Here is a 19,885-nt window from a genome sequence, read left to right as displayed (position 1 = left end):
AAAAAGGTTGAAAAATGAATTGAAAGATGTAGGTTTCGTTTTGAGGATTTCTAAGGCATTCAAAAATGCGGAAACAGTCAAGACTCTATATTTCAGCTATGAACGTAGCAATTTGGAATATGTTACACCGATTTGGAGTCCCTTTTATCATAAATATATCGATAAATTGGAAAAAGTAAACAGTATAAAGATAATTCACCAAAAGTTTGCTTTACCGTTATGGTGATAGACGTGACTGCGCTTATCAATATAGAATTCAATTGTATAAAATGATGAGTCTGGAAAAAAGAAGAGTAGGTAATGTTCGATCAAATATTCTTGTATCGTATTGTGAATGATTGTTTTGATTTCCCGTTGATAGAGATTATTAATTTTAATGCACGCTCTTTTAGTGGTCGTCGAAGACACTTATTTTTTGTACCACAGGCTAGGACATTTTTTTATTATAACTCTATTTATTTCAGAATAACTCGTTTTTACAATTGGCATGTTAGCGAAATTGATTTGTTTAATTTATCCTTGGCCGAATTCAAGCGGAGAGTGATACTGTATTTGTCAAGATGTTAAAATAGGGTAGTTCAATTTTTTTTTATAAAGCGCTTGTAAAGATATTCATTTCATATTTATATTACCATGTTTAACGATATTGTTGATTTTATGAACGTTAATTTGTAGTGAATCCCTGATGTTGGGTTTATCCTGTTGGAGTTTCAGTTATGTAAATAAATAAATAAAAAAATAAATAAAAGAACTTAGTGAAATATATTAAAAAATTTACAATAAATACTAAAAAATTATAAAAAAAACTGCTAAACAAGAACATTTGAAGGCTGAAATATTAATTTCATCACATATAATACAATCATTTTTTTTCTGTAAAATCAACTTTTCACTAGGTTAATGCAAATATCTTGCATATTATCCGAATTACAACAGTATTATTCAAATATGTACATATATCAAATTTTTTTTTTCTCTTTCATTAATCATTTCTTCACTGGGAAAATCTGCTGCATCGTATCACTGACGTTGTACTAATATCAGCACTTAAAAATTGACAATGTTTTGTTCCTGACCAATCAGTGAAATTGGAAATTCTTGAAATTTTGACAAATTCACTCAAAAACATCGAGATCGTAATCCACAGATTCTCAATGCCTCTCGTACGGTTTGAGATTGTGAGTCCTTTTCGGCACTAAGACTCTCCTCTCAGGTCTAGGCGTCTCCCTTACAGGTCCAACTGTAAAAATAGAAAAATGCAATGAAATAAAGACATTTTATCTACTCCTATTGAAAAATATATTCATTATTCAACTGCTTTTGAGCAATTAATAGTATCTATTAACAGACATCGTGAGTTATAATAACTCACTGCTATAACTCACTATAATAAATCGGATAATATGGATCTGTGCTTCTATATTCTCTGCTTCTATTCGATTGGTCGAAAGGGAACATTCCATTATTGTTATTGAGGGGAGGAATGTCCGAGGGAATGTCACTTTAATAATTTTGACGTATTCAAATTAAGTTGATATCTAATTATTGTGAATGTTTTGCTGAAAACGATTAATTCAGATAGTGAATATGAAATATTATATAGGTATACATTTCCAAAAGACAAACAGCTAATGTTACCATACAGAATTACTTGCCCGAAAAAAATATAAAGGAGTTTGTAGCAGTAAGGTCATTAAGTCGTCGTTTACAGAGAATGTTTTTTGGTATATTTTAATGCATTTTTATAGGCAACTATCGAGGGTTTTCAATATAGTTCTATGTCTGTACTCTGTACTGGATTCGAGCTAGCCGAAGCTAGTTCGATTGTGATTGGTGACTAAGTTTCCATCTCTCTTGTAGTCAGGATCGAGCACATATGTTTATTTACCGTTCCTTCTGTCTATATTCTAAGTCTGTATTTTTTTCTAAGTATTTATTGATATAGTCGTAGATAAAGTATAGTATTCAACTTGCGGTAATGGTCATAACTCACTCGATGAATTACAGCACTCGCCTGCGGCTCGTGCTGCAAACTTCATCTGCGTGAGTTATGACCTACATTACCGCTCGTTGAATAATATACTATTAATCGGATTCCAAGTAGGTTGTTGTTTGATACGCATAATACTAATTTTATAAAATAAGTTTTGAATTTTTGGGTATGTGTTAATTTCATATCATTTAACTCGATCGAAATGAGAATTTTAATGATTATGAATTAATATCAGTAAGTTATTGTGCATTTGAAAATTTACCTGGTTTTGGTTGTGGTGGTGATTTGGATACCACTCCTGGTGCAGGTCGTATGGGACGTCTATTGAAAGGATCATAAACCTAAAATGAACAAGTTTGTTAAGTAAATTCTCGAAAAAAAAAAAGATCAATCCAAAGGATCAATGTGGAAAAGAACTTTATTTATTATTATTATTCTTCATCAAGATAATCGAGGTTCTACTTTTTAAATATATATGGGATGAATCACAGTTGGACCGACTATTTCCATAAGTTTTTTTTCTCGTTAAAAATTATTCAAGAGTGTCAATTAAATTTGAAAATTTCGAACTTATATTTACAAATATAAAACAAAAAAAATGTGATTAGTTTCGGCGTCAAAACGTTTTCGAATGTTATGCGTTCATTTCTGAACAGTCATAGTGTCTAATATTTTTCCTCACAATATATGGCATTATGAGAAACATTTCTTGGGGTTGATAAGTTTTTTTTTATCCTTTTTTCAAAATATTGATAACAACAATTCGTTTGATCAATGTGTACGTCAAAAAAATTTCGAAATCCCAATATTGAAGACTATACTTAATGCTCGAATTTAGCATTTAGAAATATATACCTCTTTTCCGTTGTTTGCCGCGTGTTCCTCCATAATAGCCTTTTCAGCTTCTTCAATATTCCTCCTCCTATTCCGGTCGTTGATATGAGCGATGCTAAATATCGTGGAGGTCATGACCTCATCAAGATGACAAGCTCTTAGCTGCAACTCAACCAAACTAATGTCCAATTGATTGGCTCTGTCGAAATCTCCTTTGGCTATGGCTAATTTTTTTTCTTGCTCATATGTTCTCTTCTCCATTGCGAAATTGTGTGGATTTTGTATGAATTTTTCCTTTTTCTTGGTCTGAAAATGAACAAGAAATCAGTATATATACTTTTTTTATCTAGAAATACAATACTGAATCGACAAAATATTGAAAACTAAGCAAAAGAAAAACAACGATATCATAATTTTGATAATTATGTCAAATTGCCTCCATCAAGTAAACTCATTTTACCTTGGTTTTTCCCCTCTTCCTCTTTCTTGTATCTTCTCGAGGTAGCGTGTTTTCTTTCAATTCATCCCTGTCATCGCTACGCCTTACGATTTCGTAGGTAGTTTTTTTGGCAGTTCTTATTATTTTTATTTTTATGCGAAGTTTTTTCAAATCTTCCTTCATTTCATCGTTTTCGTCTTTCGCTACTTCTGAATCATTGCTAGCTTGCTTTACTTCATCAATTCTAGCAGTTTCCTCTCCTGAAGAGCTATCTGCATCGCTGCTACTACCAAATTCACCAACCTGAAATGAAAATTGATTGATAACATTAGATTGTTTTGGTCTCTACTGGGAAGGAATTTCACAGTTTTTCGTCAGTTAAATGTTTACATTTTATCCTTTAAGGCAATGATAATAAAGGCGATATCCATTCAATCCTCACTATAGCCATCTTTTTGAAATTAGAAATCGGTGTTATTTCAAATTCCCTCTGTATTCAATAAGCTCCCCATAGATAAAATTAAGTAACTTATTTAATCATTTGAAAAATTTCGAAAATTCCGAACGCAAGAAATTTATTCGAGTTTTCCTTGTTCTGGATTTATCTTGTGAGTAAAAGCATATTTCCTGTTGTCCGCGAAGTTAATTTCATATTTTCCTTTCGTTTCCGATAGTACTTCGATACTAACTATTTGTAAAACCATAAATTTCATTCGTAATCTAGCCTTCAATGTTGGAAAAGCACTCACATTCCCGTATAAGGGGGTAGTATTTTCCATTTACAGATTTTGTTTGGGACATTATTTTTGTGTTATGAGTATTTACTAATGAATATTGTGATTTTGAGAGGATGTAGGTTGTTGTTTCGCATTTTAGGGAAACATTTTTCCATAATGACTTAGGTTACAAACGAATTTTTGTTACAAATAGTTACTAACGAAGTACTAACGGCAACAAAAGGGAAATATAGAATATATTAAAGATGTGGTTGCTGACATAGCAATTTATTATAAATTGTTATACATTGTTAATTTTCACAAATAGTTACTAACGAAGTACTATCGGAAGCAAAAAAAAATATCAAATTTATGAAAAAATGGGTGCTAACTTCGCATTTTATCATTTATTATTTTTTCATTATAGGTTACAAATGAAAATTTTTGTGTTACAAACAGTTACTAACGATGGACTTCAAAACTGATTTTTTTTCCCCGAGAAAAATAAAAAAATTCGAAAAATTCCGCATCCCAGTGGAATGCGATATTTTACTACCAGTATCCTTGGATACTTGTTATTTCAACTGCCTCAACCTGAAGGCCACCGACAATTTCTGAATTTTAAGACGAATATTAAGATTCTTGAAAATTCATTTGAAAAAAAAATGGAAAAAATCAGCCTCAAACATTTCGATATTCCGTTTTTCATAGAAATAGGAAATTATGGAGATTTTCATTTGGAAATTCAAGTACATGATCGAAAAGATGCAGATTAAAAAATCGAAAATTATTACATCCAATTACTTGTTGTTTTTCTAACTTCAACACCCTGCATCTCGGAGGTAAAAATATTTAGGTACCATCTTTGCAGAAAATTTGTTCTTATGAATATGAGATCAATATTCTATTCTACTTCCTATTCTTGAAAAAAAGTATGAATATTCAAAAGAAGAATAATTAAATCTAACATAGGATAAAAGAATATTTACACTCCATATTTGGGAAAAAGGATACATTCTACGGTTCTCCATGTTACAATAAAACCAATTGACTTGAGTTTCATAAAGTAAATACGACAAAAATTGACATATTGAAACACAACATGATAGAAATGAGAAATTCCTTTTTATTTTGAACCGTGAAAGCCTTCAGCGTTATAGTAAAATAATAAATAAATATTAGACCAAAAATAATTTTTGATCAACTATAGTTAAACGTCACTCGATTATACAATTCTCAAAGTATTTAATGGAGAAGACAAACGTAAATCAGAATGGTTGTAACCATTCCCACCTGAAGAAGTCATGACTAATCGACAAAAAAAAAATCCAGAAAAATGAATATAAGTCATTTAATTGGTGGCATACTTACATTATCCATACTCCAATCTTCACTCCCGGGGTTTACTTGATTTTCAAGTTCAGACATCATAAAACACTTATATCTCCACAAACTAGCAAGAACAAACACAAGATATAAATACCACTTGCAATAAAGAGCGACCAATATCTCTAAAGAATTCAGAACTAAGAATTAACACATCTATCGAACACGACGAATATCACCTTACTGATCGAATCAGTAGTATTCTGAGACTGAGGTACATAACCTGAGATCTGTATCATAGAACCGAGAAATTTTTTTCTTCTTCTTCTTTGTACTATCTCTAGAACTCAGAAGGTTGGCTATCATAATGGCTACCTACATATTTATTTATTTGCCTGCAAATACTAGTTTCATTAAGAGTGGACACCACCACTTTGTTGCTCAATTCAAAACGAAATTAGAGATGTTTCGTCTTACAACTCACCGATTTTCATGGGGATTTCACATAATGTGCCCAAACGATAATCTGCATGAAAGAAAGTAAATATTTTCAATTTAGGAATGCGTGAAAAAAAAGAGTTTTTGTTGATTGGGACGTTATCTCATTTTTTATAGTTTGTAGAATTTGTAATAGAGAATATTGTCTATCTAATCACACAAACCAAAAATACTAATATAGAGATTTCGATCTATCGCTTATACGAATATTATAACGTTAAACATGTGTATCACGCAGAATTTTGAGGTTATAGATATTGAGGCATATATAATTATTAGTTATCGGACTAGGATCTAAAGGAGAAAACTATCTGAACTGGACGAGAAGTGTAACCAAAATAAATTGGCCAAAACCGATGGATGTTTTCTGTGATGAAAAAAATATAACCGAAAATAATGGATTATAGCGTTGAATATGTTATAGTGTTAAATATAATGTAAATTGTTTGCTATCAACAATCTCCAATTAGAAAATCTTACAATATCTACGCACATCAAAAAAAGTTTTTGGTGTGCGTAGATATTGTAAGATTTTATAATTGGAGATTAAGTTAGCTTCTGATTGTGTTCAAAAGAACTTAAAATTTATAAATGTAAAATTTTACAGTTTATGTTTTGTATATTTCTGTTATCTTTGGTGTTTTTGTAGGCCTGAGGAAGCAGATAAAAATCAGCTGAAAGTCGCCAAACATAATTTGAGAAAGTTCTTTAGTGGTTGTCCTTATTCATACTAAAAAAACCCATCCTTTTGAAATTTAGGTTCGTTAGGTATTGATTTCATGTTCATGTCATGAAAAAATAGTTTTACCTTTTACTCGATAACGATCGCAGATGCGTGAAAATTAAAAGGAACACAAACAATTATGAACCAAATATGGAATTCTTTCATAAGTTAGAATTCATCAGCGAAATCTTGATACTGAATTTTAAACACCCTGTTTATAATTTTATAACGCGTTCTTTTTTTTTTGTTATTCGACTGATTCTTATTTATTTGTATGGAATTATTATGAATTCCGTAATGTATAATCATATATGTGATCCACTGATAACATCTTTCTTACTGAAATAAATGAATGTAATTTTAATAGCCCCTCATTGACTAAACGTGGTTTATCTTTAGTATTTGTTCGAGGAATCGAATTCCCGAAAATTTTACAAATTGTTGTCATTAGGATAATTAATTTTAAATTCACGCTTAGCAATTGGATCTGTCGGAAACTATACAATTTGTTTGATAATAAAATTTAAAAATGCACTAAATTCGACGTTATGGAAAATATTGTTCTATTTGAGATCTGAATTAGATTTTGAAGAGAAATACATTCATTTGACAAAAAAAAAATAAGCTTCTTAGGCGATATGCAAAAAAGCGGAGAAAAAGAATAATTTCTTTGTGTTTATTACTCTACTTTGATTCTCAACATTTTTTTAATGATAAAATATGCTACGTATCTTTAGAATCGAACTGATTAATATTCTCTACACTCTACAGAAAGGTAATTGAAAACTAAAAGAATTTAAAACAACAAATCACATAGTATCGAACGATATTATGAATAGAAGTATTGTGCAAAATGGATTAATATTAAATAACTGAAATAGCAGATAGATAGATACAAGGCAAACTGTATAATAAATAATGAGAAATCCTCGAAATAACGTTTGGGACCTCCTTCGAATTTTACTATTTTTTTTGGGAAAGCTTTATTTAATTCATAAGTGTCAAATTTCCTAGCGTTGGCAACTCTGAGAACTAGTAATTCATTGTTTGCATTTGGTAATATTTCATAGAAATTTAAATTTTGTTCACAAAAAATATACATGCGAATTGAAAACATCCAATTTTTAAGTGCTCAATGATCATAACAACTAGAAAACATGATGTCAAATAGCATAGGTAACAGTGATATTTCAGGGACAAAGATCATTGTTTCAACCCTTAATGTGCAAATTTTCAGCTCAAAATTATTATTAGTTTTCCATCAACGTGTAATAGGCCTTTCCGGTGAATCACCCTGATAATGTTTTATATGTGAGAGGTAGACCTTGTAGAGTGAAGGCAGCGCAAAGAGTGAGATAATGAACACATGGTCAGAGAGCGAACACGTGGTGATAGAGCGAAAACGTGGCCAATACGGCTCAAAGTTTTTTTGTTTTAGTACTTTTCAGTACTCTGTGTGTAGTTGAAAGTACTTTTCAGTACTGTGTATTTTGTGAACGTGATGTTATCAAAGTGTCTAGCCCAGATCAATTCCTTTTCAGTGTCTGTTATCTTTTGCAGTATATGTCCGATCACTCGGACGAAGGATTTGATATGGATTTGGATAAAATCTCTTCGGGAACTCCTTAGCCCAAGTACTTCCTAGACTATTGTCCAAGCGTCAATAATCCCCACAACTGATGTTGAGGTCGCATCATATTCCCTTGCTGTGAAGAAAGCAGCCGTGCCAAAAATTAGCCCAGATTATCCGAAACTGGGCGAAACGCGTAGAAAACTACTTCTAGTTCTTCGTCGACCTAGACGAAAGAGGAAACTCCCGTCAAGAAGGTTAGAATACCGCCAATCACGATGATGGCAGATACTGAAATTTCAAAGCAGAAACTGAACTACAACCGCGCTAAAGTGGTAAGAGACGGAATTAAAATCTTCGCGTCGTCTGTAGATGACTACAGAAAAATAATAAAATTCCTTGACCAACGCGGTAAAGAATATTATAGCTTCCAAACAGAAGATGAGAAGAAACTGTATGTGGTTATTCGACATCTTCCTCTTGATGACGGTATAAATATAATTCGAGAAGATCTGTATAATCAAGGAATACAAGATGCCGAAGTCACTCGAATGACTTGTAATAAAACAAAGAAGCCAATGCTCCTATTTCTGGTTAAAACCAAAAAAAGAGAAATTTTCGTAATCACGAAGCTTTACAATCTTTGTATTGTAATAAAACCGAAAACGAAGACAGAAGGACCGGGTCAGTGCCAGAGATACGGACATGCACAGAATAAGTGCACTATTTCATAGGGATGCGTGAAATTCTCAGGAAATCACAGCAGCCAAGAGTGCACTCTAGCCAGGAAAGACGAAGAAAGAAATGCTACATGTGCACTTTGTGGCAAAACTGGATACCCAGAAAGTTACAAAGTTTGTAGCGAATTCAAGCTCGTGATGAAGAAAAGGACAAAAACCAAAATATCTCCAATAAAGGAGATATCGGCAGAAAGAGAGCAAAAAACCAACTGAGAATGAAACAGTTGAAAAGAAACCCGATGAAAAGAAATCCGTTGAAAAGCAACCCGTTGAAAAGAAACTTGCTAGAACGACTCAGTCCGCACAAAAAAGAACGGAACAGAAAGAGTGTGTCGATGAATTAGATTACATCACCGAAAATCTATTCAGTAGAATAATGAGGAAATTCGAATCCTTGATAGATTCAAAAAGGAACAATTTATTTGGTAAAACGAATTCATGAATCTTACGAAACAAAGGAATTTCACGGCGTGAAAGTGCGAAAAACCGAATTAGAAGAACTGATAGCAGAAGAATATATATATAATTGCCTTGCAAGAAACAAGGCTAACATCAGATAATAAAATATCGTATCAAAATAACGTGGTACATAGAAACGATAGACCGGACACGGTAGACGGAGGTGGCGTGAGTTATATATCTCTTTCTAAGACCATAACAACAAGATAAGCAGACTAAGGAACATAAGATATGTGTAACCTGACCGCTTCGAGGAAGATGAATAAGTCCGCAATTCTTACCAGCGACACGGACGCTCTGCCTTATCTTAGTCTGTAATAAACATCTAAAACGAACACTTGTATTTGATTTCAATAAAATTCTATCGTAGAATTAACTGGTAATTTCAATTGTAATATTAAAGTTTTTAAAAACGATCTTGCTGGACCAAAAAACATAAGTCGTGGCATTGATTGTCAAGAGAGGCATCTATCATAACGTCGAAAGAGCCAACCCTGATATGTTAATAGAAACAATAAAGGTCAATCTGAAAATGGACAAAGAAGAAATGAGTACAATCTCAACTTATACTTGAAAAAAATGCACAGAATCTATTAGAAGAACAACATTAGAGAATAATAATTATAGGAGACCTGAATTGCAAATCAACAGAATGGGATAGCAGAGTAGAGAGCCCGAATGGAAAGAAATTGAAACATGTAGCAATTGTAATCGGACCGGAAACACCGACATACCTCCCAAAAGGTCCAGGGTTACCGGATGTGATTGACATAGTATTAATGAAAAATGTGAGACAGGATTTCACACTGAGAACCATAGAGGATGGAAGTTCTGATCATAATTGAATTTATTCTAGGAACAGAACCTTATGATGAAAAAATTCAAACGAGAGATTATACGGACTGCAAGATCAGTAATCAGTAAAAATTTGAAATTGAGAATTACAAAAATACCACAGATTGACACGCCAAAAGAAATCGAAGATAGAGTAAAAGATTTAAAAGAACACATACTGAAGGCATATGAGGAAAGCACGAAGAGAGTAATCAAATCAACACCAAGACACAAAGGAGGAGAGAACCCTAGAGAAATAAAGGAATTAATAAAAATCAACAGAAGACTAAGGAAAAACTATAGAATCTACAAAACAAACGAATACAGGCTAAAACTGAACAAACATAGTCAATTCTTGAAAAATGCACTCATTGAATTGAGAAGAAATAGATGGAATAAGAAAATAAGCGCACTGAACACAATGGATCATTCCGCATGAAAAATGCAAAAACATCTTAGGCAAGAAAACACAGTAATACAGCCACTCCGTGGTATGAATGGAATGGCGAATACGAATTACGACAAAGCAAATGCATTAGCCGATACAATTGAAAGGAAATTTAGGATTAATTATAGAGAAGACGACGATAATGAAGAACTCGAAGAAATAATAGAAGAACATGAAGAAGAAATGAAGACACTACCAGAGGAGACAATGACGAATCCAACCTCTCCTACACAAATCAAAGAATTGATTAGGAAACTGAAAAATAGGAAAGCGCCAGGAAAAGATAAAATCACAAACACCATGCTGAAGAATTTAGCCAAAAAAGGGATAGCTACAATAACTAACATTGCGAATGAGAACAGAACACTTTCCAAACAGATGGAAAAGAGCCGAAGTGATTGTATTCAATAAACCTGAAAAGAATAGGAAATTCTCGCAAAACTACAGGCCGATTAGTCTTTTACCAGCCCTAGGAACGATAATAGAAAGAGTAGTTGCCAAGAGACTCAAAGAAGAAACCGAATCTTATTATTCTACCAACAGGACAATTCGGATTCAGAGATAAAGATTCAACTGAACAACAACTTCTCCAACTAACAGAGTATATCACCCAAGGCTTTCAAAACAAACAAGCTACTGGACTGGTATTACTAGATGTAACAAGAGCATTTGACAGAGTGTGGCAGGAAGTACTAGCCTATAAGATGAGAATAGTGTAATACACAATTAAGAAGTGCCGAATCATCAGGAATTACTTAAGGGATAGAAATTTCTACGTTAAATTAGAAGATGAAAAATCAAGACACTAAGAAGCAGGAGTCCCACAAGGATCAGTGTTAAGGCTTACAGAGGAAGAAGAAGAACTCCTGTGATTCTAGTCGATGCTTTCTCCCACCATTGTCCCACCACCAGAGAGGGCTTTCAGTTAATCACTATTCACCAGTTACAATCCAGTATGCATTCAACATAATATTCAGTCAGTCAGTAACTCAGCATCAATCATACATATTCAGGTATTCAACAAGTAATTACTATTATAACATTACAGTCATATACAGTGTTTGTGTTAACATATTAAACAGTAAAAATCATACGTATTTTCTTACATCCATAATCAAGCATAAACACCACATGGTCCTTCGAAGCCGAATCAATCAACCCACATACCCACAAGGTCCTTCGAAGCCGAATTTAAATATATCAAGCATACAAGTGTTCATGGTCCTTCGAAGCCGAATCAATCAATCCACATACTCGTTCATGGTCCTTCGACAGCCAAATTCACAAGAATCAGTGAAACAGCAGAAACAAACACTAAGTCATCCACTATCCTTCTACATATTATTATCCACATTAATTCCCTATTTTTGAGTATTTTTAATCTGACAAATTATAGTGTATATATAACTAAATCAAAATGGTTGAAGCATTAAAACTCAAAAGGGGACAAATCAAAGGGCAACTAACTCGATTCAGCAATTTTCTATCAAATCTTTCTGATGGAAGTTGTAAAACGGACATTCACCAAATCAACAGTTGATTAGAAAAACTGAGAACGCTTTATGACAATTTCGATCAAATTCAAGGCAGTATCGAGTTAGAAAGCGGGAAGATTAATGATGACGAGCGATTTAGAAGCACAGGCACTCGAATTAATTTCTAAACATTCTCTTAAAACATGCCCTTCAGAAAACGGATCTGTTTATTCGAACAATTCAATAAGTTCAAGAAAGCTGCCTCATTTAACCCTACCCGATTTTCAGGGTTCTTGTACGCAATGGTTGACTTTTCACGATACCTTCTATTCATTAATACATTCAAACTCTCAACTTTCTGATGTTCAAAAATTTTACTATCTTAAATTTTGTTTGAAATCAGAAGCTGCAGAGTTAATACGATCAATAGAAATCGCCTCAGATAATTATACTATTATGGTCACTATTGAAAGAAATGTATGCAAACAAAAGATTAATCATTCATACTCATGTGAAATTAATATTTGAACTACCTCCTGTTAAAAACGAATCACTCTTTCATTCGAGAAAACTTCTAGACAATTTCAATAAAAAAAAACACTTCCCACAATATCAGAGTTGACTGATTTCCTATCTGAAAGATGTCAACTTTCGGAAACAATAGGAAACAAAACTTCAAACCCGACTTCAACTGATCCCTATCGAGAATATAAAATAAATTCAAATTTACCAAAACAAAAACAAACATGTTCATTTTGTAAAGAAAATCATTTCAATTATCAATGTCATAAATTCTCAGGAATATCTACAAACGAAAGATTAGAAGAAGTTAAAAGAACCAAGCTTTGCACTAATTGCTTAAGAGATAATCACTCACAATCAAAATGCGAATCACTTTCTATTTGCCGAATTTGTAAGAAAAGGCACAATACGTTACTCCATAACAATACTAAAAGTCTAAATTTGTCGGTAACTGACGCATCTAGTAATTATTCTGTACCTACTCAGGTAGAAGAAAACGATAATCCAAAAACCCATCAACCAAAATCGACTTTCACTTCAATACTAGAAAATAAGCGACTAATTCTCTATTCTCAGAAAGTTCGCAGGTAATATTACCAACAGCTAAAATTAATCTTTTTGACTTGAAGGGAAAATTAATACCATGTAGAGCAATTCTAGATACTGGGTCACAAAGCAATTTCATATCTTCATCTTTAGCCAAAAAACTTAATCTCAAAGTTTCTAAAATCAATATCCCAGTTATCGGTGTAAATGGTACCACAAGTCATATTCAAGGAAGATTAGAGACATCAATCATTTCGAATAATAGAAAATATCAAACTAAAGACACATTTTCAGTTGTTAAAAAAATTACTAATCATATGCCTCAAAATTCTTTCGACATTTCAAATTTAAATCTGCCAGACAACATTACCTTAGCTGACGATTCCTTTTACAATTCCGGTTCTATTGATGTATTGTTGGGTGCTAGTATATTCTTCGATGTCCTAATCCCTGGACAAATTAAAAACAATCATAATTGCCCCACATTACAGAATACCAAACTAGGTTGGACCGTTTCAGGCTCAATTAATAACGAAGGGCATTCACCCGTCCTTTGTAATATAAATATTAACAATAACGAACAACATCAAAATTTTTGGAAACTTGAAAGTACAATACGAGAAAAAACTCATCGAAATTTCAAAATCAGAAAATCTTCTCATATTCGATAATCAAAATGATATTATATTAGGATTAATTCGGAGTCCAAATTCCGAGGAAATTTATTTTAAGATTTGTAAGGAATCAATAAATATCCGTTCTCTAAAGAAAGCACTTGTCGGTAATCATATAGCGGAAATTCAGAAAATCACATACTTTCACAATAATTATCAATTCAGAAAATAATCTTTTGCGAAACTATATTACTTCAAGGCTCATTCCGTGAGGTCAATTTTCTATTGTTGGTATTGACTTTGCAGATCCCATCAGTATTGAAGCTGTTCAATTAAGATCTAGGAAATTGGTAAAGGCATATCATATATTTGTTTGTTTCACAACTGAGGTTTTCCATATTGAACTTGTTGGCAATATGATTACAAAAAAAAAAAATTGAAACTTTTGCAAAATATCATTTAGTTTCGGATTGTTAAAAACGCTTATCCCACTTTCGAAAGTTTATATACAGTTATTTGTCAGATTGAAGCTGTGCTCAACTCAAGTCCTATTACCTCGTTGTCTTCCGATCCCAATGACCTATCCCCCCTTACACCTAAACATTTCCTTGTGGGTGACTCATTGATGGCTGCACAACAAAGGGAATTCACAGAAATTCCCTATACACCTTTGAAGATATCAAAGACCACAGCAGATTGCACAACATCAATGGCGTTGGGAAGAATCTCGGATCTTCATCCAGGAGTGGACAATATTGTACGTGTCGTAAGCATCTTGACGAAGAGTGGTGTTTTCAAGCGCAGTGTACATAAAATCAGTCCCCTATCAACGGAGGTTTAATATCTAGCAAGAATCAAGTCATTACCAGTCGCCTGACGATAGGAAGGTCCTTTATTGAAAGTCGAGCCTTTCAAGGTGGCCGCGATGTTAAGGCTTACGGAGGAAGAAGAAGATCTCCTGTGATTCTAGTCGATGCTATCTCCCACCATTGTCCCACCACCAGAGAGGGCTTTCAGTTATTCACTATTCTTCAGTTACAATCCAGTATGCATTCAACATAATATTCCAGTCAGTCAGTAACTCAGCATCAATCATACATATTCAAGTATTCAACAAGTTATTACTATTATAACATTACAGTCATATACAGTGTTTGTGTTAACATATTAAACAGTAAAAATCATACGTATTTTTTTACATCCATAATCACGCATAAACACCACATGGTCCTTCGAAGCCGAATCAATCAACTCACATACCTACAAGGTCCTTCGAAGCCGAATTTAAATATATCAAGCATACGAGTGTTCATGGTCCTTCGAAGCCGAATCAATCAATCCACATACTCGTTCAATCAGTATTAGGAATTCTCCTGTATAATATATACATACATGATATACCAAGGAATCCGAGAAATTTGCTTTCCTTTTATGCGGATGACACAGGAATAACAATCAAACACAGAAGAGCAAAAATCATACACCAAAGATTACAAGAAGCAGCAGATGAAATAACCAAATGGTGCATTAAATGGAAGATTGAAATAAATGGACAAAAAAGTCAAGCTATACTACTACAAAAGAGAAGATCAGAAATGGAGGAAAAATTATCAATTGACGGCAACGAAGTTGAATGGCAAAAAGAAGCAAAATATCTAGGTGTGATCATGGATACGGGACTAACGTGGAAACAACATGTTAAGTATGCGATGGATAAAACCAACAAAGCGATGAACCGTCTATACCCAATCATCGGAAGAATAAGCCGAATGGAAATAAACACCAAACTCAGGATAATTAAAGCCGTTGCCAGACCCCAACTCACGTACGGCTCAGTGGCTTGGGGATACGCGGCAAAGATCCACCTCAAGAGAATTCAATCAACGGAGAATAAATATCTAAGATGAGCAATAGATGCTCCTTGGTTTGTTAGAAACATTCAAATTCACAGAGACCTATAATGGTACAGAATAACTGACTTCATGAAGAAAATAGCCGAAAGAATATTCGAAAAATTGATAGAACATCCCAACGGAGAATTGAGAAGATAAATTGATTACGACCCTGCCGAAGATGCAAGAAGAATAAATACATACCGCAAAAGACCCAGGGATCAATTGCGAAACGATGACTTAAATATATAGGAAACTCAAGAAAATACATCAAATTGAAGAAACAATCCGATTAGAAAAGACTCCCGAATAAGTTAAGTTTTAAGTTCTACGGCTTCGACTACCAGGGCCATAAGCCGTGTGAATTAAAGCTCAATGTGAGATCACTTTCTTCTTCTGCTGTATATGGGCAAAAGTAAATATAAATAAAATATAAATAGAAATTTATCCGACCAAGAGATAAATGATTTATAGGCTTAATGCCCGAAACCTAAGAAGCAGCAGGTTAGGTTTAGTGAGTATTCTCGCTCTTGATGAGCCAGGACACTCACACTTGTTCCTTTGGATAATAATAATAATAATAATGGATAATAATAATAATAGAAATAATAATCCATTTTATTTGCTCCATTATATCTCCACAGATGTAGATCACCTAACAATAAAAAAATACAAAATATATATGCACCTATAACTACCCAACTATACCCCCAACAAATACCCCAATAACCTAACCTACATTAACTATTTTAAAGTTCATTAAAATTTTCATCATTTATAAAGTCATTTACACTGTAATAACATTTTCTAATTAAAAAAGACTTCTTTTGTGCTACAATGTGCCTACTTTTAAAATTTTTAGGTAATTCATTCCAGATCGTTAGTATGAAATGTGTAACATTTTTCTTTATATAGGTATAAGTTGTTTTTTCAGCACTTAAGTGAGTTTTGCCCCTAGTATTATATTCATGTTTCAATACCAGAGTTTTATAATCATTATAATTAATAATTATATACATTACACATTCATATATGAATAGACTATACAGGGTTAGTATTTTTTGCCCAATAAAAACATTTTTACATGACTCATTAAATTTTGAATTAAAAATATTCCTCACGCATCTTTTTTGTAGAAAGAAAATTCTATCAGATTCATCGGAATTCGCCCAGAATATAATTCCATATCTTAGCCTGGACTGCACATGGGCATGGTATGCTGCCAGGGCTGCATCTACTCCAATTGTTCTTGTTAGAATCTTCAATGCATAACAATACCTTGCCAGGCCTGTGGCTATATGTTCAATTTGTGAAATCCAATTTAAGTTTTGATCGATATGCACCCCTTATAATGATATGGTTCCTTCAGTTGTGATAGTTATATTGTTGTAAGTAATATTGGAAATTTCATGTTGATTTTTATCTCTGAAGACAAGCAGCTTTGTTTCAGCAATATTAATTTCGTGGTCATTCCTTATGAACTATTTATCCATGACTTCTAAGTCTTCTTTCAATCTAGCCTTGCATTCATCAGCTGTGGTACCTGTACATATCATTGAAACATCATCGGCAAACATCACAGTAACCTTTGTTGTTACTTGAATTAAATCATTGGTGTACAGTAAATACAGTAATGGGCCTAGTATAGAGCCCTGTGGCACACCTCTCTCTATTCGGATGGCATTTGACCTTATTTGTTTTCTATCTTTTCTCTTTTCTACAGTCCTTTGTATCCTACCAGTTAGGTATGATCTGAAAAGTTTTAATGCAGTGCCTCCTATACCATATTTTTCCATTTTCTGTGGTAATTTCTCATGATTTACTCTATCAAAGGCCTTTGATAGATCCAAACAGAGTGCCACTGTTATTTGATTTTTATTCAGTGATTTTATGGCTCAATTTAATGCCTGATATATAGCATTAATTGTTGATCTTCCTTGTCTATAACCACATTGTTGTTCTACCAAAATATTATTCGCCTCAAGAAAGGTTATTACTTTATCAAAAATTATTCTTTCAAAAACTTCATTTAAATAAGAGACAAGGGATATTGAACGATCATTATCATAATTGTTCATATCTCCTTTCTTATGTATGTGTCTAATCCAAGGTTCTTTGAGGACTTGTGGATATTTTCCTGTTTCCAATATCAAGTTAATTATATAATTCATTGATTTTGTTGATAATGATGCACTAATTTTTAACACATCAACAGGAATTTCATCATATCCCACTGACTTTTTGTTCTTCAACTTCATTATGTAGTTATACATTTCTTGCTCTATGACAGGGCTCAGAAAAATGCTTTTACCACATGATCTGATATATGAAATTGTATTGGAAATTTGGATGTCATTATTCTTTGTGAATTTCAAAAAGTTAGAATTTATCTCATTTGATATGGTTTTCTCATTTTTGTTAGGAAATGACTTGAGCAAGGTGTTCTTTTTTTCTAAATTTTTTGTAGCATTATTGATTGTGTCCAGGTGGCTTTAGTCTTATTTTCAGATTTTTCAATATATGCATTTTTCGAATTGATTTTAGCTTGTTCTATAACCCTCTTCAATACTCTTGAATATTCTTTGTAATATTCTTGTGAAACCATTCCATCAATCATTTTTTCATAAAGCTTTCTTTTGCGTTTACTTGATTTCCTAATACCCATTGTCATTCAAGCGACATTTCTACACTTTTTCGACAGTATTTTTTATGTGGAAAGATCTGATCTATTTTTGTTCTTATAATTTGAGAGAGCAGTTCATATGCTCTATCAGAATCCGACTCCGACAGCACACCATCCCAAGTGCAGTCCTGTAAACAAAAGAAAAAGTCCTCCAGATTAGACCTGGAAAAAAATCTCCTTTCAGCAACTGTTACAATATTTGTTGTTATTGGAATATTACAGCCTACCGCAATGAACTGCGACATGTGGTCCGAAAGTGCTGATATTATATTTTTATTATTCCTGTAATTATTGATATTCACAAATATGTTCTCAATAAGTAAAGCATTATTTCTCCAAAAACCAGTCGAATGCTCATTTTGTCGAGACCCGTATCTGGGATTTACGTTCTTTTTCAGCGCTGTCTTGATATAAATCAGGATGTGTATGCATGTTACATCGACTTCGAGAAGGCCTTTGACAGGGTGAAACATGATAGGTTGCACCAGCTGCTCCTCAACAAGAACATTGACTCTTGCGACATAAGAATAATAAGTAACCTATACTGTGCCAGAGAGCTAATACATTGATAGACAACCAACCAACAGAAGAAATGGAGATTCGTCGTGGTGTGAGACAGGGATGCATTCTGTCGCCGCTTCTATTTAATCTCTATAGCGAAGCTATTTTTAGGGAAACCTTAGAACAAGAGTCGGCTGGAATAGTTATAAATGGAGAAGTTATAAATAATAATAATAATAATAATGATCTTTATTCCGAAAGAATGTCCAATATAATACATTACATACAATACAGTACATTAGATGGAATAGTGTCAACTAACAGAATTGTTAAATGTTGTATTCATGAATGGAATAAGGTTCCATGTTAATGAGTATATTTCTTACATCATTTTTAAACTTATTGAGTGTTGTACATTTTTTTATATCATCTGGTAATTGGTTGAAAAATTTTATTGCGGCATATGTTGGATGTTTTTCATATTTGACCAATCTATGTTCAGGATAAAGAATATTTACATGTCTTGTACTATAATCATGGACGGAACTACTGTATACAAACTTATTTCTATTCTTGAATAAATAAACTAAACATTCATATATATACAATGCAAATACTGTCATAATCTGATTTTTCCTAAATAAACCTCTACATGATTCTCTGTATTTGAGTCCAAATATAGTTCTTATGACTCTCTTTTGTATACGGAAAATCTCCAACACCCCTGAATCAGATCCGTAGAAAATCAATCCGAACCTCATTAAACTTTCAAAATTAGTGAAATAAAAAATTTTCAAACAATTTTCATTTAAATATTTACTAATTATTCTTATACTATAGCTGACTGAATTTAGTTTTTTTCCTGTACATATAATGTGGTTGTTCCAGTTTAGATGTTCATCAATTTGCATACCAAGAAATTTAGTACAATGTTCAGGTGTGATGCTCAAATTTGACAGTTGTATCTGAGATGGTGTTGTGATCTTTTGTTGTTTGGTTCTAAAGAGAATAGTGGTAGTTTTCTCCTGACTCAAAAGAAGACCATTCCTTTCAATCCAGTTTTCGATTTTC

The 19,885-nt window shown here is 32.9% G+C and overlaps 1 protein-coding gene across 1 annotated transcript; it reads right to left on the bottom strand.

The window, feature by feature from the left end:
* Nucleotides 1–795: 795 nt before the first annotated feature.
* LOC123685473 (RNA polymerase-associated protein Rtf1-like) lies at nucleotides 796–6,449 on the bottom strand. Its single transcript, XM_045625176.1, has 5 exons — nucleotides 5,354–6,449; nucleotides 3,288–3,569; nucleotides 2,849–3,133; nucleotides 2,256–2,334; nucleotides 796–1,240 (listed from the first exon to the last, which is right to left on the bottom strand). The coding sequence occupies exons 1-5, from the start codon at nucleotides 5,411–5,413 to the stop codon at nucleotides 1,152–1,154; spliced, it is 795 nt and encodes a 264-aa protein (XP_045481132.1). The 5' UTR covers nucleotides 5,414–6,449; the 3' UTR covers nucleotides 796–1,151.
* Nucleotides 6,450–19,885: the final 13,436 nt, after the last annotated feature.

This window comes from Harmonia axyridis, chromosome 7 (assembly GCF_914767665.1).
Source record: "Harmonia axyridis chromosome 7, icHarAxyr1.1, whole genome shotgun sequence".
NCBI classification, from domain to species: Eukaryota; Metazoa; Arthropoda; class Insecta; order Coleoptera; family Coccinellidae; genus Harmonia; species Harmonia axyridis.
The sequence above is the reverse complement of the archived record's forward strand: the minus strand, read 5'-3'. Positions and strand labels throughout refer to the sequence as shown.

Excerpts from the sequence above, each read along its gene's own strand:
- LOC123685473 (XM_045625176.1), bottom strand. The coding sequence starts at position 5,413 with ATGATGTCTGAACTTGAAAATCAAGTAAACCCCGGGAGTGAAGATTGG. Across the intron at positions 3,570-5,353 it reads AAGATTGGAGTATGGATAAT|GTTGGTGAATTTGGTAGTAG; the intron begins GTAAGTATGCCA and ends TTTTCATTTCAG. Across the intron at positions 2,335-2,848 it reads CGGCAAACAACGGAAAAGAG|GTTTATGATCCTTTCAATAG; the intron begins GTATATATTTCT and ends TGTTCATTTTAG.